The following is a 21,414-nucleotide window of genomic DNA, read 5'->3' as shown; positions in this document are numbered from 1 at the left end:
TCTCTATCCATCTCTCACTCTTTCTGCCTCGCACTCTATCCCACCTTCTCGGCCCAGCCGGTCGGGGCAGATGGCTGTCTACCAATGAGTCTGGTTCTGCAAAGATTTCAAGGAAGTTCAAAGTAAGTTTTGTCTTGCTATTGTTGCCAAGCGCTTTCTTGTGGTGGATTAAATTGGGTCACTGTTCACAAAGTTACTAAAAGTAAATAACTTATGTGTGATTTTAAGCTATGTACATAAAGAATCATTGACTCATTGATTGTTGTGTTTGAAGTTGACAGACAAAAGACACTTCCCAGTTGTTTCTACCATCACAGGTACTTTCTTTATTATTACAAGTCAACCAACTGTATCAAAACTGTGTGATCGTCAGAACCAGCATACAGAAGCTCTCTTCTGGCTGCCCTCGCAGCATTAATTGTGTCACAACCAGAAAACATTCAGTAGTTTGAAAAAAAATCTAAAGGCACATCTCTAATATATTTACATTGCATACAAGTTGGACATAAATCAAGTAAAAAGAGCACACAATCCATCCTAAAGCCTGACCGCAGTGGCTTAACTGAAGAGACTAAACTAAAGCTAACCCTAAAACACATACAGCAATGCACCAGTCAGTCTTTAATAAGTCACAGTATTCAAAGCTACTACATACAGGTGGGAACCAGAGTTTCCACAACTTGTGGCTTTAATTTTTAGTAGAGGTTATCGCTTGCATGCCACCTTTCTAGGGCTCATGTTACATGATCGTAAGAGACTTCAGGGGTCTTATCAGAGAGTTTCTTTATCAAGGCCTTTTAAAGCCTGTTTGAAGGTAGGCGTGGTGACAACCTCTTAGCATTTGTTAACCTTGTGTCTCATTTTATTCACATTTTTAAAGTAAGTTTGATGTGTTGGGAAATGCGCTTTTATGCTTACTTGCCAAAGTCATATGAGAAGAGAAATACTGCTCCAATGTCTTATAACATTATATTGGAAGTACAGCCAACAACAGTTCGCTTGAATTCCCCCAAAACCCTAAAAAAAGACTTGATGGAAAGCTTATTTGTCTGACAGCAAGTTATCCCTCAAAATAAACTAAAACATGTATTATTTAAATACTCAATAATCCTTAAAAATGTCCCATTGGATTAGTAGGCATCTTGCTGTGATAGTCAGGGTCATAGACAGAATGGTAATGAAAAATTTCCCTGGACTTCTTGACTCAGACCGTCCCACCAAACCAGCCTGGTGCTTCTGATGGCCAGCTTCTGATAGATTTTTGGTAAGGAGCTAGGAATGCATTATGCCAATCAGGGTCTCCACAAGTGCAGACAGTGAGAGACTTTGTTGCATGTTTTGGAATTGGAGCGAATCCCTGCCATTTCAGCACCATGGACAGAGCCATCTGTCGCGAAACTAACCACTCCAGGGAGACTGTATTTTTCAGAGCAGTTAGGCATCGTTTAATTTGATTCATTTTTTGGCCTACGAGGGTTTCAGAATGATTGGTTTTAGGGAAACAGGCTGTCAGCCAAATGAGCCTTTGGTCTTTTGGCAAATTTGGGATTTTTGAACGGGATGATTTAATTTAGACAACAGAGCACCAGATCATGGATGCATGCACAATATTTTCTCTAAATACAACAACAATAGATGTATGAAGGCAAAACTTCCATGAATTTTCAAGTGATATTACCAAACAAAGAATCTAGCTAATTCCCGATATTTCCAGTGTTTAAGCTCAGCTAAGCTAAAAAGCTGTTGGCCTTTTTTTCACATGTAACACACAGACAGCTGTGCAGCTGGTATCTATCTTCTCATTTAAATCATGACAAGAAAGCTGTGTAAATGTTTTTCCCAATCAAAAAAGTCCATAAAAGTCCTTTGAAAGAAAAATAAAACTGACAAAAAACAAAAACAAATAACATTTGCAGTCCACTCATCTCGACACGAGCTCTCCGTATCTATGCCTCATCCCAAGGTCAGGTATTACCTCGTGCTTTTAGTCCTTGTTTTCCCCAAAGCATATTAAGATGTAATCTAAGGCTAAATGTGAGCCAGAGCTCCTCCTGCTGCTGATGGGTGAGGTTGTTTCTGATGGGCGGTTAGTGCTGCAGTCTGCTTTATATAGACGTGCACCTGGAATACCTACCGCAGAGATCAATACGCCTTTGGGGAGATTAGATAGAGGCCAATAGTGAAAGCCCAGAGCAGGGTCCTTTATGTACAGTATCTGTGTTATCGTGTGTGTGTATGTGTGTGTGTGTGTGTGTGCAGAAAGGCCAGCGTCTCAGAGTTAGTTAGAGTGAATGTGTTGTTAGTAGTTTACAGGGTGTATTTGGCTCTTTGATTGTGTGCGGTAAATTGAGCGAATGATCAGGGAGGTAGGGGGGTTGTGTATTTCATAGCAGTGTGTATGTACGTGTGTGTGTGTGTGTGTGTGCATGTGTGCGTTTCAGACATAGTCTTGGAAGACATCAACAGTGTTCTGCAGTAAAGGCTGGGTGGGTGCTGTCGTGCTGCAGACTGAGCTCAGCCTCCGTGATGGCGCCCTCTGCTGCTCAGGATGACCGGGGTTGTTGCTCAGTGTCAGGTACACCTGAAGAACGCCACACAATTGTGGTTATGGAAGTTTTGATGATACTACTTTTCTGACACTAATAGTATCCTGAGAGATAAAACAAGCTAAATCACAATGTCATATGCAAAGTAGGCTAAAATGCATTTTTCTATTGAAAAATAAACATCTCTTGAAGTGTTTCCATTTTTCCTCCAAGGCTGTTGTTTTAGTTGGGAATTGGATGTCTATTGAAGGATACCCAACTGATTAGTACTCCCCCAGGGTTCAGAGCTCCTCAAGAGACCTTGAGAGTTTTCTAACCGGTCATTAAATAATAAAATAGTTTCTTGTGACAAAGATTTTTGTCTTGTTAGGGCAAATCTGATAATGTAAAAATTCAACCGAATTCAACTGAATTCTCACATGTTCATTCATAAAATCACAAGTATTCACAGCTTTGTATTAGGGGGCCACAAGCAAATAAGGTTTGGAAACTATACTATAAATCAAAACTGCATCCTACATTTCCGGGGGGGGAAGTAAGAAGTGTACAAATACTTCATTACTGTACTTAACTAGAGTCTTTAGGTATTTCTACTTTACCTGAGTATTAATTTCCTGTCATTCTCTACACAAAAAGGCAAAAATTCTCTTTAAAAAATAGGAACTAACATGTCTTGACATTTTATGCTTACGTTCTTGGTATTTTCCGACAGCAGCAGCTCCGTCCTCTCCACCAGTTTCCTGAAGGACGGCCTTTTTAACGGATCATGGTTCCAGCAGGACAACATCATGTCATACCTACAGAGGTGAGACCGGGGTTAGTTTTAGTAAGGGGGAATATGATGACATCTACAGAGTACGAATTAAGAGCCGGGAAAAATCAACAAAGATGTGAGAAGTCGCACGAAGAAATGGAAATCATATATTGCCCCAAAACGCACTTCTTTTGTTTCACAGTTCATGTAAGTTATAAACACCTATGTGTACATACTTGCATTTTATTTACCTTTTTTGTGAATAGAAAAACACCCAATGTTGTATTATTTTATTTTATTTTTGTTTTTGTTTGCTTTAATAACATACTGTAAGAAGAAAAACCCTGAAAAGATGGATCACTGTGGAAGTTGTTTTAACCAATGTATAAACTACCTGTTATTATATGTGATTAAAAAAAAAAGTCATACAATATTTCACAGTGTATTTACCATCATTATAAAAGAGATATGAGTAATAATAAGACTTGCAACAGTTAGTCAGTTGACTGATTAGATGAGTGGTTATATGAGAGCAAAAGGGCGAAACGTTTGCTGATTCCAATGTGTAGATTTGCTGCCAGTTAAACAAAATAATGTGAAGCATTAAATTGCGCTCTGGAAAAACGATGCAGATAGACAAAACAACTGATCAATTCATTGAAAAAAGTGGTCTGCAGATAATTGATTATAGAAAAATAACTGACACACACTTACATCTCGACGGGAGCAAACCTCGGCCTGTTCATCCTGTGACCCTCTTGAATCATCCTGTAAAATGCAGAGCCCACCTGCATCCCAGGGTACGGGCTGTTACCTGCAACACAGACGCAAAGTATTCACAAGCTTTCTATAATTTTCCGTCATCAAGAATTTATATGCCGGTGCTTTTGTCCGGAGCTGCATCACACATCCCAATAAATGATGTTTGATTCACTTAGTGCTGTTGTTGTTGGGAGCATCATTAGAGCTTGTAATAAGGCCCCGGTCTCAAACAACTGATCATAATGGCTGAGTTGTTATGAAGCAGATCTAACTGGAAATGTTACCCAGAGAGAAGATTTCCCAGAGCAGGATGCCGTAGGACCACACGTCACTCTCAAAGGTGTAGACGCAGTCAAAGATACTCTCGGGGGACATCCACTTGACTGGCAGACGAGCCTGTGGGAGGGAGAGCAACAGTTACAACAACGGTGCGAACCATGTTTACTTGTTTCATTCTTAAAAGCATACAATATGTCCTCTTCAAAAGCTTGACATTTTTTTATAGTGTTGTCAAGTGATGCTCCTACAGATGAAACTATGAGCAGGCATACGTTTTTCTAGAGCTGAAAAAAGCATCTGAAAGGTGTTAGTTTGTGCTTTAGGAAATATTTTATAAACAAAATGGTTTATGATGAATTGATAAAGTAATAAAAATCCTCATAAGTTGCAGCAGCTGCAACAGTCTATGCTTTGTTTTTTTATAGGGAACCATTCAGAGACAGTGAGAGGTATTAAAGAAAGAGAGGAGGAAGGAGGGAGGGAGGGAGGGATGGAAAAGACGAAGGGTCAGAGAGAATAAGTGACAGACACACTCACATTGCCCCGGAGCACGTAGCTGGCATCAGTGGTGATATCTCGTGCCAAGCCAAAGTCACAGATCTTCGCCACCCTGCCGTGAGTCAGCAGAATGTTTCTGGCTGCAAGATCCCTGTGGATACACTACACACACACACACACACACAAACAAACACAAACACGGAAATGAGTACTGACATTGTAACCGGCTTCTGCAGCGAGCGGGTGACTCACAGCACACACATTCAAACGCGCCGAGGCGAGGCGAGTGTTGTTACAGACCAAATGGGAAAAGGCTAATTAGAGGTGATTTACACACGGCATAAATGCAATATTACTCGGCTGACACTTGGCAAAGGCAATAAAATTAAATCAATTTAATTAAGAAATGCAAAAGAACAAACAGTCAAAGGAATAAGCTGTTTCAGTGCCGTTACAGTCTAGACATTCATGGATAAATAACGGTCAGAGAAGCTGAACCAGGAGAACGAGGTGGTTTTCATTTACAGTTTACAGTTTCAACATCAGAGCTTAAGATCACATCAGGCAGCTGGTTTTATTTGTGTTGCAGTGTGGGATCTTGTGTAAATTCAGCTTCATGTTTCGTTGTGATTGTAGAGGCCCTATATCAGCAACTAATTCAGCGCATGTTGGCCCTAAGCCAAATCATGATTTATAAACGAGCAGGAGCACTCTTAAATCTCTGCTGTAACTACTCTATAAATAACGCACACAGTCTGTAAAAGCCTTACATTCTTGGAAGTAATGTACTCCATCCCTTTGGCCACCTGGTAGGAAAAGCTGAGGAGATCTTCGGCGTCCAGAGACAGCTCATCTATGTCATCTAGATTAAGATGACAGGGTCAGAGTTAGTGAATAAAACCAATGTTTTAAACACTCTTTACTACAGGCTGCAGCGCACTCAGTGTGTTGAAATGTAGGATAAGAAATGTAGAATGAGGCTTTCTACCTGTTTGGGAACACCTTTCTTTCTCAGACGGACGCATGGTCACATATCCTGTGCCAGTCACCTCTCTGCTGCATGATCACACACACACACACACACACACGTAAGCATCAAATGTCGACAACCATTTTGCAGCTGCTGTCAGTATTTTAACACACACACATACACACCTCGGCGGCTCCGCTTGGTTCGAGACGTTGCGATAGTAACCATCACCGACTTGGGAGTTTAGGAAGGACTCTCTTTTTCTGCGCAGGAAGTTGAGGAGGTCGCCATAGCAACAGTACTCTGTGATAACCAAAATTGGGCCTGGCAGGATGCAGAAGCAAAAGAAACCTCGCTCACTGGTTTTTAAAACACATGACAGCCAATAACAATGAAAGAGGAGCAGACACACAAAGCCCTGACAATAAGGGAAGAGAGGATGGTGAAATGTTGCTTCAGACAGCCTGAGAGGGATTTGTCTTGTTAGAACATTATAAGAATGTGTGTTTAAAAGCTGGTAGCAATATTTTGTGTAGAAAAATAGGAAAACATTTACTTCAATATCACAAAATTAGGATTTTGCATGCTCAAAACTGAGTAGAAAATCGTAAGTATTTAGAGTACTTGCTTAATAACCTATGCATGCATGCTTGTGTGGAAACCTAATCTAAATGCTGCATTATAATCAATACTGAGGGCCAGACAGGTACATAATATTGATTGACTGCACTGTAGATTTGTGAGCAGTCCAACTGCAGCACGCTCTCATATTGGAGCCAGGTGGTACTGACTGTCCAATATCTGATTTTTAATAAGAGGGAAATATTGACAGCAAGTCGGCAAATCAACATGTCTGCACCGTCTACACGACCTTTCTCTACGATCACTGTAAGACGGAATCAGTCAATAAAAATGTGATAAACATGTGCAAATGTAAGACTTTTACAGTGTCCAGGCCCAATAAAAGTAAATAAGCGGCTCCTCTCACCTCCGACAGTGCAGGCGCCCAGTAGGTTCACAATGTTCACGTGGTTTCCAAGATAACTGAGAACCTTCAGCTCTGACATCAGCGCTTCCTTCTCCGTAGAGTGAGCGTTGGCTGCAATGACATCATCAGGACATTTATAAACTCTCACAGTGTCTCGTATATTGCAAAGACAAGCAGAGAGAGGCTACATCAGAAATCACTTCTTATTTACTGCTAGTGCACTTTATGTGTTGTCCACCAGTGTCCAAACGGATGCATTACACAGAGTTATTCCAACAACAAGCCAACTCTACCCCTCTCAATCGCAGTTAACTCTGAGGTTCTAAACAAGTAATATCATGTTTTTGCTTTATCTATGTAAGTCAAGGAAGCCAATAATATTTTTTACTGCATAATCTTTGATGATGAGTCTTTTTAGGAGAATAATCTTTTATAAAATGAGACAGCTGGAGGTTTTTTCTAACCCTACAATGCAATAGAGTTCAGGGACTTTTTTTCCAGTCTGTAGTCATCTCATTAACTGCAAACAGCTCCCAATGCAGCTTTTATGATGCCAAAGAGGCATAAAAACCCTGTTGCTAATCAAAATAATGCAATAATGCATTGAAGGCAGCTAATCCCCCTAATCCTCAATGGAAATTAGGCCCTTGCCGCAAACAGACGGTTCATTAGAAATCTCAATTTAATCTTCACTTTAGAGAAAACAAGAGAGTGTTGTAAAGGACGTTTCCAGCTTTTCAGGTGAGCAGGAACCTTTTCAGGAACTCTGGAATTTTCCAGCAGTTTTAAACAGAGAAACGGGGATTACATTTAGTTCCTGTAGGAAAGCTTCAGTTGGAAAAAAGGAAGCACTGCGGAGGCCGGTTTCACAAAGAAAGACTTTGACTGTGACTTAGCTAAAACAAATAGTCAGACTTCAGATAGACGTCTGAATTCATCCGCTTCACAAAGCAGTTTAGTTTTTGACTAACATAAGCAGGACTATAGTGCATTGAATTCTGGGTAAATTAAGACTTTTTTTCAAAACAAAAAAATGGCCGACCACATCTAACCGCTCAATCCGTTCACCCCAGCAGAAATGTTTGTCTTTTAGAGGAGTTCAACAGTTTTAAGGGCATTTTATTGGAAAATTCAGCAACGAGTGTAGCAACAAAAAAAATGGACATGGGAAAAAAATTGCAGCAACAGTAAACAGTGTTAATCTGACCATCAACGACATTCAACATTTGGTGCCACTGGTCACTGATTGTTACCATGGTAACACGAGTCTTATACCTAAATTAGCCTGGGGGTACGGTGTCTAATTTTTTTGGACAGTCTAACTTGCATTAGACTAACCTATGAGCGGAATGAAGACTGGCCTAACACTATTGACCGGTCTAAAACATCTTTGTGAAACCCGCCCCTGGACGAAGCCTAATATCAATTTTAAGATGACAGGAGGGCATGTCATGTTTGTCTTTAGTTTCATGTAGTTTCAGAGGTTTCAGTGACTAATGCAGAAAATGAGAGAGGAAGAATCACACACACTTACGTTTGAGCATCTTCACAGCGACAGTTGTAACAGTGTCTGCAGAGCAGAGTCCATACGCTGTGGCCCTCACCACCTTTCCAAAAGCCCCAGAGCCCAGGGTTTTACCTTCAGGGATGCACACATACATACAAAAAACCTTAAACGTTTGACAGTTCATTTAAGTACCCCACCACACACAATTTAACCCATCAAAAAAAACCTGCGTTGAATAAGAATCAGGGGAAATAAGTCCAATGGTGTTGTTGTCCCTATGTTCATGAGTTCTCTGGTGTAAGAGCTACGTGCATTTTGACTAAAAACTGTATTTACAAACAAAACAATGCGCACCAACACACCAATAATATCTGTCTCATGACCTAAAAAAATCTAAACATACACGCCTTTAATTGTTTTCAGTTCATATTTCAGCAATGAGCTTGAAAACAACCTTCTCGTGTCAAATTTAACCTGAACATCACTCTGTACGGTGACAGTCAAACATCGAAGTAAAAATAAACTACATTGTGTAATCAGGGTGCAGATGTGTTTTCTTACATACAGTATATACTCTAGCTACACACACACGAACAATGTCATACCAAAGCGCAGTTTCTGTCGAGAAAACTCCCATTTGGAGTCGTACGGCAGCTGGGTGGGGTCAATATATATGTAGTTGTTGCCATGAATACTCTCAATCACCTTCCACTGGATCTGGAACTTTGGCTTCTGTTCATGTGGAGAGAAAGGAAGAGAGACGGTCGTGTTCGATCAGCTTCCTGGTATTGTTTATGTGTGACTACATGATTGTCTCACTTACATGTGTTGTCATTATTCTTCTCTTCAATTTTAGATTACTCGATGCACTTAAGTTGTCAGTCTAGACTTCCCCCTGATGATCCCACTGCGAATTCATAAACTAGTTCTGAAGGAGTCTGACTCATCTGAGTGCAATAAGAGCGTCACACTGCGCGCTACGTTAAAGGCCCGAGGCATGATCGGAGTGTCAAAGAGGCCTTTAGCTACAGCATGTGTGCGCTCTGAATGGCTGATTGATTCATTTCACATTCATTAGGGACACATTCATATTGATTAAAAAGACATACTTCCACTTATATCTGCTGAATATCTTACCAGAGAAAAACTAGTCTGATCTCAGAAAGATGCTTCTAACTTTAACCATAATCAAGATGGAGGCGTGAGTCAGTAGTAAATGAGAGTTGGCCTTTTGCCAGAAACTATTGCAGCTATTTATTTTTGATGCGAGCTGCACATCAGTGGATGTAGATGAACTGGAAGTGTTCCATAAACTAATTAATGGCTTTGATGGGCATTGATTTGTGTGATTTATGAGGGATTTCCTTTTACTCAACTTAAATTATACTAAGTAATGATATTGCAATGTCTAATATAATAAAGATATTACCTGCATGTATTTATAGAGCAGCACCACCAGAACGAGGCTGAGGAAGACTCCAGTGACCACCATGCCCGTGAGCAGAGGAGTGAAGAGCTTGTGGGGGACGAGGCGTTCTGAGGGGATTAATAAGACATAATGTTGAGCATTTGAAGTGTACACAACCTTTTACTGGTAGAACAACGAACAAAAACACACACTAAAGAACACCCCCCCCCCCCTCCCTCATCCAGAGGACAGCTGGAGCAGTGGTGTTTGTTTATGTGACACGGATTAGCCAGTGTACATCATATAATCCCACCCTGCATCGTCAGCATTCACTAATCTTATTCAATCTGCACCCAGTTATCAAGCACCTGGGTTCAGCAGTGTCTGTGTGTGTGTGTGTGTGTGTGTAAGTGTCATTTATGTGTGTAGATATGCTATATGGGTCACCAGTTTAGCTCAGTGGTTAAATCGAGCGTCCCGTGTACAGAGGCTACAGTCCTCGATGATGTCATCCCCCATTCCCTCTTCCCCTGTTTCCGACACTCTCTTGTCTCTCTCCATAAAGGCCGAAATAATAATAATAAAAAAGAAATACTAGATCTTTGTGGTATGAAATATAAAAGATAAAGTTTTGTTGTACCGCTGATGGAGAACAGTGTGTAGGCCTCCTCCCCTTCAGTGCTCGCCACACACTCCAGGGTGTGATAGTGCGCGTGCTCCTTGCTCACGTTCAGCCGGCTCTCCACCTCACTCCTGCCGAAGGCGGACTCTGTCACCATTGCCTCCTCGTGAGTCTCCCAGTGGGTGGCATTGGGCAGGTGTGAGCACCTGTTGAGAGATTATAAAGTGGCCAACAGTCACTCTCAGTTCTACGTCAGAGCGAGTGATGCAATACCAAATTACAGGAGAAACAAGGGGACACTGGACTTCAGTACAATATGTTTATACTACCCGACAGATGGTAACCAATAATCTTCCAAAGCTTTGGCAAACATTCATGGAGGAAGATATTTTTATTTTGTCCTTATTCTGCTCTTGATGAAATTCTGTGTTTTGTTCTTCCACATCTTATTTGTTCTGTCTCTTCTGTTTTCCTCCAGTTCACATGTAATTTTCATTTACTAATTCTAGCCTAACTATATCGGACCACAATCCTCAAGTACCCAGATGCTGTTTTTCAAATTTCATTGCCATCCTGTCCTTCTGTCTCTAGCCTCCAGCGGGAAGCTGTCCTATTTCTTATGTTAAGCGTTGTTTCGTTGTTTGTCATCCTTAAGGGCCCGATCAGACAGGACGCGCTTTGCAGGCTGTAAAACGCGAGGCACACCGCACTGCCTTTTTTGTGGAAGTAAACACCCGATCAGACAGAACGCGTTTTAGCAGCTGTGGGCGGCTTTTTTTTCCTACTGTTGTTAAGGCAACCACCGAATCATTAGCTGTCATTAACCAAACTGTTACATTGTAAACTGACAGAAGGCTCGCCTCTCCTTTCATCCGATTGGACAATGAGAAAAAACGTCATGACGTCGAGCGCTTTTCTGCTTTGAGTTGAAGTTTTTTCAACTCGAGGCGCTCGGAGCGTTTCCTCAAAAACGAGAGGCACACAGAGCGGAAAAAAGCGAGGCGCTCTGCAAAGCAAAAGCAGCGCGCAAAAAGCCTGAAAACAATGACAAAAAATACGTTAAAACACGTCCTGTCTGATCGGGCCCTAAAGCTGCTGGGAGGAAATTTTGGTTTGTGTTGATTTTGGCGCCCCCTGTGGACAAAGCCGTACCTCTTATCTCTTTGCTGATTTTGTCCTGTACATGCTTAAATCTCATCCTACTTTCTTTAACAGTCATATGTATCACTCACTTACAAAGGTTTGCCCTGGAAAGAGTTAACAAAGACAGCGTGCAGTTAATCGCTTCATCTGACACCAACCCCCCTGGCAGTTTCAGGCATTAAAAATAACTATATAGAAATAATCTATCCTGTCGCTGATGGTCTGGTTTGCTTTTGTAGATCATATCGAGTCATCAGAATTAATTTCAGTCTGTTTCATGACCAGCAAAAAACTCCCCACAGGAGCTTTAAATACTTCTACACATTTCTAATTGATCCGTCTGAATAAATTTAAGTTATTGTTAAAGGAAAATTTTTCTGCCTTACCTAAATCTATCTACGTGTGGTTTTTGGTGCGAAAAATGGCTCAGGCAATTTCAGTATGTGCAAAAATATGAGCAGAGGATGCATTTTACAGTGTTTTGGCTGACTGGAAATTTTGACACATATTTTTTCGAGCCAGAGTAAACTGTTTAAGAAATGCGGTGGAGCCAGGCCAAGGCTGGGGCTGCTTGGCACGATGCATCCTGGTGCATGCAGGCACTGCAGGCAACTCAGCTTTCTTACTCAGTTTGGCACTGAGGAAATTACTGCCCGGATTGATTACATCTATCGTCTGCCATAAATACTGATTGGGCAGCCGCATAAAACGTGGCAAAAAGTCCCTTTAAAGGCTTGTCATAAAAGCCATAATTGCTGTGGTTGCAGTAATCTATCCATTATCTAAAACCCAAAAGTTCTCTGATCTGATTATCACAAAGTTGTCTTTCTTCTCAAAAACTGGAGGTTGTTTTCCAAGTGTTACGAAATAATCACCCTTTTATCCTGAGATAATAAAACATTTAATAACATTATTTCGAACCACAGACCATCTCAGCTTCTGTACTGATCAATTTACTTCATCAATAAATCACTCTTTAATCTCTGAAAACCAAATGCCAATTAAACCAAAGTCGTAAAAGGCTTTTTAGATGTTGACCAACAGACGTAGCTGGCAGGTGGCTGATTAGTCTGAATGCTAATGAGACGATGAGATGATATAATCCTTTTAACAAACTTTTTTTTCTGCTCCCACGAGCTTCTCCTGCTCTCAGAGGAGCTGCCAGACAAAACAACAGAGGATGAGTCATGTCTGAGATTATTGTGAGAAAAACACACTGCTGTTCAGTTACAGCTTTTGATCTGAGCCAAAAAGTCCCAAGTTTGTAATAATTGGTTTAACGTCTCGTTTGTGACTAAAGACCGGGTATCAGTTTCTAAAGAGACAAAGAAAGTCAAGGGACGGAGCTGCTGCTGGATGGCAAGGTTTACATCCAGCTCACAATGACAGGGTAGCTGTGCATCAGCATCTTTCCAGTCTTGATCGCAATATAATTAAGAACTAAGTTAACATAAATTTAATTTCAAGCTTCTGTGATACCTGTGGAGTAGCTTAGCATAATTAACAGTTAAAAAAGCTCATCTTTTTTCTCACGCCGGTGCTCTGTGCAGGCCCTCATACAGCCTCTGCCTGAAACCACTCAGTCAGCTCTGCTCCTTTAAGAAACCCCGCCCCTACAAGCCCACTTTCTTCTGATTGGCCAACTCTCTGAAGCCTGCTGAAGCTGCACTTCGTGACATCACAAAGTGCAGCGTGTAGAAAAAACTGTCTGCGTTCACAGCAGCCTGCAGACTGAGCTGAGAAGCCTGGGGATTACTCCAACATACTTTTACCTAAAGATTTGAAACTTCACCTACGTTTATTCTGAACATCCAACATTGTAACATTATATGTCTTAAAATGTGAAACAGCATAATGCCCCCTCTTTAAGAAAAGCAGTGGAATATATTTTAAGAATACCTCGTGTGGGGCAGCTCACAGAAGTACCAGCTGATCTTCGGAACGGGGTAACCAGCAGCAATGCACCTCACCTGTCCATCAACAGGTCCCTCCTGGGCAACGATAACCGGCTTACCTTGTAGATAAAAAATAAAGAAGAATTAAAAAAATGTTAACAACAGTCCAGAAAATTCAAGAGTATTGTGTTCTAATTATTCAGAGCAGTATAAACCCTGTGACAGCTACTTACTGTTGACGTACACGTGGAAGGAATGTTCAACAGATGCGTCCTTGAGATTGGCTGAGAACTTGTAGATCCCGCCCTCTGAGCCGAGGACCCTGACCAGTCTGAGCTCGCTGATGTATCTGATAAAACAAACATCCATTTAAAATCCTCTGTATGCACATGCATGTTTACTCACAATTAAAATAATCTAAACTCCCTGCACCTGTATTTGCGGCGATGGATGGTGATGACATGCTCCGTAGTGTTGAGGAGCTTTTTGCTGTTGTAGGACCAGGTCAGGGTGCCCGGTGCTGGATAGGCATCGAACTCTACTCTGAGGCTCAGGCTCTCGCCCTCCTTCACATAAGCCTGAACCGGACTCGGGGTTCCTAACATGGTAATGAAGCCCTGCTCTGGAGACAGAAACAAAGTAAGTTAGTTAACAGTGTTTTACTGATGATTATCAATAAACACTAGACTCAGATATGTTGCTTGTTTTGGCTCAAAGGTGCAACAAACGTGCCAAAATCATGTCATGTGATATAAACCTGGCCTGACATTAAGATTTTATACAAACTGTAACAAGCAGATCACTTCCCAAAACTGGTCAGTCCACTTTATGGTAGACAAAGTGCTCACTCAAACATTGTGTATTCAATCTTAATGTTTGATCTGTCAGTTGTTTGAACAAACAAATCCACAGGTAACCAATAAACCAATAAACCAGTCATCAACACTCACCGCGGACATCCAGCTGCAGGGTTGTAGCGCTTTTGCCTCTCTCGTTGTGGGCGTGGCAGCGGTAAGTTCCCGAGTCTGACTGGTTGACGGCTTTGATCAACAGTGAGGTGGCGCGTTGATAACCCCGGGAGCCAGACAGGATGTGTGAGGTGAGTGATTCATCAGGATGCTGCGGGGCATCAGGGGTAACGGTGAATTGTGCAATATTTATGGGAGTGACATCAAACAGAGCCACTGTTTTCAAAGTCCCATGCTTCAGGTAGTTCAGTTTTTCAAATCCAGTACATAGTTTCATCGCAGTTTGACTTTGAATACTGAAGAAATCCAGGGTTGTGGTAAGGATTTAAAAAATACACTTAACAATTTTCTGGGGATTTAAAAAAATCACAATATTCAACATATTATTTATTCATTTAACTGTTTAACTATATTTTCAGTAAACTAAAGCTGTAAAATGTATGTTTTCACAGCCTGAACTCTCTATTAGAATCAGTCTTTCTTCTTTTCATGTATTGAATTGCTCTAAAGAATATAACTGTGTGTTCTCTATGGCCCTATAAGCCATAAAGCCCTAATAAATGTAACTTCAGTCTAAGTATCTTGCTGTTTCTTTCATTGAAAAGGGTACATTTCCTTTAAAGGAGGGATATTATGCTAATTTCAAGCTCCACATTTTACTCTTTGATACCTGTGGAGCAGCTTAGCATAATGAACAGTTAAAACAACTCCTCATCTTTCTCTCACTGGTGCTCTGCGCAGACCCTCATACAGCCTCTGTGTGAAACGACTCCGTCAGCTCTGTCCCTTTAAGAAACCCCGCCCCTACAAGCCCACTTTCTTCCAATTGGCCAAGTCTGCTGAGGCTGCACTTTGTGACATCGCAAAGTGCAACGTGTAGAAAAAACTGTGTTAAACCTGGCGTTCACAGCAGCCTGCAGACTGAGCTGAGAAGCCTGGGGATTACTCCAACATGCTTTTACCTACAGATTTGAAACTTCGCCCATGTTTAGTCTGGACATCCAACATTGTAACATTATATATATGTGTCTTAAAATGTGAAACAGCATAATACCCCCATAATAAGGCAAAAATGGAAGTTTCCCATCAATCTCACCGCTGTTGAAGGGAAATCCCACTTGAGATTGAAATCTGGGTTGACGTTGGTGGAGCTGCAGGTAATCTGAAACTGCTCTCCTTTCCTCAGGATGACTGTGTCTTTCTGGGACAGCGTGACCACTGGAGTCACCTCTGGCACTAGATCAGGAGATTCAAAGGCATCATTATCATAAGTGATATCTCTGATTAGCTCATTTACATTGACATGAAAATTATGACATGGCCTCTTTTTATATTTACTCCCTATACGCATTTTCTCTTAAACTAGAGTCACAAGGATATTTGGGTCACTTCAGGTCGTGACCTTTGAACCGCTCACTCCAAGTAGCCTGTTATTTATGAGTCTGACATTATCCTATTGTATGATAAAGCCTTTAGCATTGTAAATCATTCCTGTTCCTGTTTACAACAGTGGTCCTCCCTAAGTAATTAAAAACATAACAAATAAACACCTCAGCTGAACACTATCGTAAAATACCCTTTCAAGTAAGTGACTCTTATTTGTTGATTAGCAGCCTTTCATTAAAGGACAAACACACTAATACATGTTTGTAGTCACAAGGCAATTCACACAATGGCAGTATTTGCATATGCAGACACTTGCAGACGTATAAACCGGATGATTAACTCCCAACATTAACTGCCTGCTGACGTCAATTCAGTGGCTGTGTTTGACCAAGACGGCGGTAATTCTATTTACCCTAAACGCTTGCCTTCATGCACCGTTATGAAAGCTTTGTTCAGTATGGGACTCTAATCCCTCTGCTGGGCCCTCCCTCACGTCTTCTTTTTCTCTCTCCTTCTCTCCATCAGCTCCAAGGACGTTACACCTCCCAGCTCCTCCCAGCCTGTCTCTGTTTAGTCTCGTTTTCCACTGCAGACCAGACTGAAAATGCTGATGCACTGCAGGGACAAATAGAAACATGATCCCTTTCCACTGACGTAAACTTCGAATGCTTTTAGGGTACATTTACTATTTATATAGCTGATAATAAGAGTTATGAGATAAACCTCTCTTCCCACACACATCTGTAATATGGAGAGTATGTAGAGAAAATAGACTCTATTTTCCCTTACGTCGATTTGTAGCGATAGTGGCTCTAGCGATGACAATGTTCATGCCTCTCGGTAGGCGGATTCAACCTTTAGGTCAACCTGACATATCTCAACAACTACTTGCCATGAAGTTTTGTACTTATATTTATGGTCCCCAGTGGAAGGTCCCTACTGACTATGGGGATCAATTTCAATTTGTCCTAAAAACTGCTGTATGACCAAACAAGTTTAAAAATCTGATGACATTGCCATCAACCTCAGCTCTGCCTGTTTTATTTTTTTGCTGCTTATTAGCTTTTTAATAGCTTGGGGACTGGAGACGCATTCAAGCTTTGTGGGCATTTCCGTAAACAACAAAGATGGCTGCCGCTGATGTAGAACTTTCTGAATCTGCTACCATTTCAGTATTTCACAAACCCGACGAAAGTCCTTGCTACAAACAAACAATTGAAGGATTTACCACCTTATTAGTTAATGCAAAATGTCTGTGTATAATGACGCTAGAAGTCATATAATATGTATGTTATAAGGGATAATGTATAGTGAGCAGGCTGTTATGGCAGAATGTAAGCCCAACAGGGTGAGCAGGTCTTGTCTCACTCTCTGTAAACAAGCCGCCGTCTAATTTGCGGGACTTCTTTCGGCGGATTGATATGATTACAGTTAGTCCTCCGGATTTTGTGATTATAGCCGCATCCCTAGCAACGGTCTGTTCTTCATAACAAAGGTCTGTTATCGAGAAATAACAGACCTTGGAATGCCGTAATTAACCAATCAGAATCAAGTATTTAACACGGCAGTGTAATAAATCATAATACAACCTAGGCTAGCAGCCTTGTGTTCTACCTCATGTTTTGGTTCTCTGACTGGTTGTAGCTCCAGAGGCATCTTGTTCTGTGCCCGTTGATAACTCCCTAGTAAATCCAAAATCAGACTAATTCCCATTTGTGAATTGGTTTGGTTATGTAAGGATGAATTGTCAGCATTCTCAGATAACAAGCGCTCCACCCATTATTTTTGGTAGAGCATATTTTGTGTACTTCACTGTTTACCTTTACACAAGTATCTGAATATGTTTGCCTGAGGCAATAAGCAAAGACAAATGCCTCAGCTATCCCTCCAAGCAGCCATAAACTAAGAGCAAACAGCCACTTTTAAGCTGAAAAGTAGACTCAGGCAGAAACATCAAACGCTGGTATGAAAGCTAACTATTAATTACAATTTCAGAAGCAATAATATTGAAATTGGCTTCCTCACTTACCAAGTCTGACATCCACAGTGTACTGGCTCGATGTCACTTTGACTCCACCGAGCTGACCCACGCAAACATAACAGCCCTCATATTCCTTTCTCGCATTACTGATGACGATGCCTCGCTGAAGATTGCTGTGGTAACTCATACCAGAAGGCAAAGGTCCCCCATCGCAGGTCTCCAAAGCCAAGAGGTTGACCTCAGGGTCGGTCACCAGACAGGGGATGGTGCAGTTCTCACCTGCACGCACCAGGATGACGTTCACCATGGTGCGCTGAAAGGCATTCTGGGAGTCTATGGTGATGTAGCGAGAGGGTTTGGGATTTGGATTAATAGAAGTTATAAATATGTACAACCACATGCTCTCCCCACACTGAAACCTACCTTTCACATAAACATAGATGGAGCTGTGTTCCAGTGTGCTGTTGTTGATACACACATAACGACCCATGTGGTAGGCCTGCGCTGCTGGCACCTTAACGTACGCCACTCCGCCATCCTCCACCTCTCCCTCCAGCCTGCGAGCCCTCTCCCTCTGCCACCTCAGGTTGAACGGGATGCCAGACGCTGTGGCATTGTCATGGCAACGCAGTTCCAGCTTCCCCCTCTTGGGAACCACTATGTGAGGCCCGCCGGGGGAGATGACTGGCTCGCACCACACTGGAACAGAGGACAGACAGTATGCTTGACGTATGCTGGATCTGGATGCTATTTTTGTTGCCTGTGAAGGGTTCAGTTTGGGTAAAAATCCAGCCCAGATGGCAATAAAACCTGCTGCTTCACTAACTTCTTGATGAATCACACGCTCGGGAAAGATGAATGCCTTACACTCATTATTATTTTATTTTAGAGCATGATCCAATTTCACAGTTTTCTTTCTTTAACTGTATAAATAATCAAGATGAGCAACTAGGTTTGTGCAAACTACAACAATATAGCCTCTTGGAGCCACGACCAAATTATGTGTCATTCTAATGTAGCCAGCGGTTAACGACCAAAGACTTCTGGCCAGGACTTTTTCCGCACTCTGCATTGTTACAGTCTGACTAGCAACTTGACAAGCAAGAATGTAGTTGTAGTTTAACGACAGGATCTAAAAACAGATTGTTAGCTGCACTTGCATGCAAAATCGTCGTCAGGTGGCCACCAATGGAAGCTGGGCATTACAATGGACTGCATTCGACAACTTTGCTTTCCACATGGACTTATTTTCGTGCATGCAACCGCTGGTAAGTGTTTGGTCAATACTACTCAGTCTACTAACGCACTACAAAATAAAACTACAACACTTTCAACACCAAAATCTGGTCCTGCACCTATACTCTCTGCATTTTTATGCTGGATCTGTAAATAGAGATTAGTTTCTGAATCTGAAACCATGATATGTTGTTTACATGCACAATAAATTACCAGGATACTTCAAAAACCCTGACCATAACTGGGATACTAGTGTGCATACACAGATACTCAAAAGACCATAAAGCAGCACAGAAGGGTTGCAACTGTCATTTTCATTACTATTGAGAAAATTGTCGACGAATCCATTTATTGTTAAGCCACTTCGCTGTCATAAAGTAATCATAAAAATTGCTGTTTTGTAATTTTGAATTAAAAAGGACTAACTATAAATCATCTGTTCATTTAAGCTCCATACCATATGGGGTAGAGCATTAAGTCAAGTAGAGTACAGTCCCTTATGTGATGGTTAAATAGGATGTTATGATTGGCACAGAGCCCCTATAGACAAAGTGCTATCAAACCGCCAGGGCTCAATTGAACAATCAATAATTATGTGCAGTCTACCCGCTGAGTAATCATGCATTAAGGCCCCTAAATCCATACCCTTAAGATGAGTAAAGTAAACTAACATTTCTCTGCCGTTCAACAGCCACCCCCCTCACAATTTTCTTTTCTTTCTTTGTGTGTTTTTCCCCCGCAGATTTCCACATGATAAGGGCCATTTCAAGAACAAGACTTTCATGTGACTGTTGTGCCTTTAGGCTTGTCAGGGCTGAAACAGCACGAAGGAGATGCATGTAGATGCAAATGATGATCTCTCCTTTGACTCACATATTGCGAGCTGCAACTGTTTGTATGTTTTACGGCTGCTATCTTTTCAGATCTGTGTTCTGCAGTTGCTGCTGTGTTATTTGAGCAAGCAAATGGTTTCCCGAGGCTGTTGTATGACTAAACACAGAGCTTTCATCGCACGGCAGTCAGAGATGTTCAGATGTCAAGGTGCTCCTGGGTGTGTTTCTGTTAAAAGATGTGTGTGTTGCTTCTTTGTGTCTTCTGCTGCTGGGCTAAGGCACACAACCTAATCTCCTTTTATTTGGGTAGGTTAAATTATTGATGGTCCTCAAATAGTGGTCGAAACAAAAAGACACACACACACACACACACACACACACACACACACACACCTGTTGCCTGCCAGGAAAGGCAGCCCATAGGCATCTTCTACGTACCTCGGCACACAGTTATGCAAATGAGTGCTGATATGATAGGCAGACTTGAGCTGACAGGTTGACATGACCGTACCGTTAAACGCCACATTAACTAAACGTCAACCACGTGTCCAGATAGGCTACAATGTGGGGACCATAACTAAACGCTCAGTAACAAAAATACGAAAGAGAAGCTGCACTTCGAGCAAGCATGCGCAATGAAACATTCCGTTTTTAACGTTTTTTTAACAACTGAATTAGTCCAATTAAGGGCAAAAGGGACAAAGTGACATTAGCGTAAACTAGAGATACCCCGCAGACAGAAGTTAAATAAAATGCAATAAAATATACGGAAATGTATTTTTGTACCACAGTAGTAGTTTTTCAGGCATGAAGTAGCCCACTACACGATTATCATATATAGGCAATACAATATATACAAAATTTAAAAAGTCCACTAAATGCACAGGCTGCATTACCTTCGGAATACGATACTTAATGAAACTATCATGGGGCAAAGGGTTGAAATTAGGTCCATAAATAAACTTACGTGTAACAAAGACAAATCTCAATCCACACAAGCATTTTTAAGCAACCTCTCAATGACTTCTGTAAGGTTTGAGCGCTTTTCTTACCTGTAAGTGGCAGCAAAAGAAAATGTGAGGCAAAGGCAACCCAGTGGTATCTCATGATTGGGCGGTTTTCAAGCCTTTTTACTCTACTCCATGCGTGTCAACTGTGGAAATAACCATATTGTGTTTTAAAAAAACAAAACAAAAAATACCAGATCCTCTTCACTGCAAAAACACAGAGCAGGTCCCTTCACCGTAATGAGCGCACAAACACAATGATCCGGTAGGCTGCGACTCTCCTTGCTGGATTTTACTGGAGCTTAAAGACACAGTGCAGCGCTGGATCCATGCCACTCCTTTCTGTCCCGCATTGGCTGGAGGCTGGCCAAGGTGATGAGTCGGTTATTACCGGGAAAAACACAGGCAGATCTGTCCATGTCGTCTTCTTTACGCAGACTTTGCAAGAAAATAAACTACAAAATTGAATAATACAGAATTACAAAGGAATTATTGTTCTTTTCAATTAGATGTCTGACTTACATTTAAACAATATCTTTCCTGTGCCTTTCCTCACACTTCTTGGTCTGGGCCAGTGTGACCTGCTGTGATGATAACAGCTCTCAGTTGGCTGGAGTTTCCCTGCAGAAAC

At 41.5% G+C, this 21,414-nt stretch overlaps 1 protein-coding gene across 1 annotated transcript; it reads right to left on the bottom strand.

Moving 5' to 3' along the window:
* Positions 1–327: 327 nt before the first annotated feature.
* kitb (KIT proto-oncogene, receptor tyrosine kinase b) lies at positions 328–20,883 on the bottom strand. Its single transcript, XM_069665327.1, has 21 exons — positions 20,829–20,883; positions 18,131–18,406; positions 17,756–18,040; positions 15,437–15,576; positions 14,323–14,491; positions 13,805–13,994; positions 13,606–13,721; positions 13,377–13,491; positions 10,353–10,540; positions 9,734–9,840; positions 8,910–9,036; positions 8,332–8,436; positions 6,798–6,908; positions 5,995–6,133; positions 5,828–5,895; positions 5,610–5,701; positions 4,879–5,001; positions 4,347–4,458; positions 4,015–4,114; positions 3,238–3,343; positions 328–2,581 (listed from the first exon to the last, which is right to left on the bottom strand). The coding sequence occupies exons 1-21, from the start codon at positions 20,881–20,883 to the stop codon at positions 2,438–2,440; spliced, it is 2,868 nt and encodes a 955-aa protein (XP_069521428.1). The 3' UTR covers positions 328–2,437.
* Between the last annotated feature and the right edge of the window lie 531 nt (positions 20,884–21,414).

This window comes from Semicossyphus pulcher, unplaced genomic scaffold (assembly GCF_022749685.1).
Source record: "Semicossyphus pulcher isolate SPU_LCO1_2020_fin unplaced genomic scaffold, fSemPul1.0.p SCAF_17, whole genome shotgun sequence".
Classification (NCBI taxonomy): domain Eukaryota; kingdom Metazoa; phylum Chordata; class Actinopteri; order Labriformes; family Labridae; genus Semicossyphus; species Semicossyphus pulcher.
Note: the sequence above shows the minus strand (reverse complement) of the source record. Positions and strands in the feature narration are given on the sequence as shown.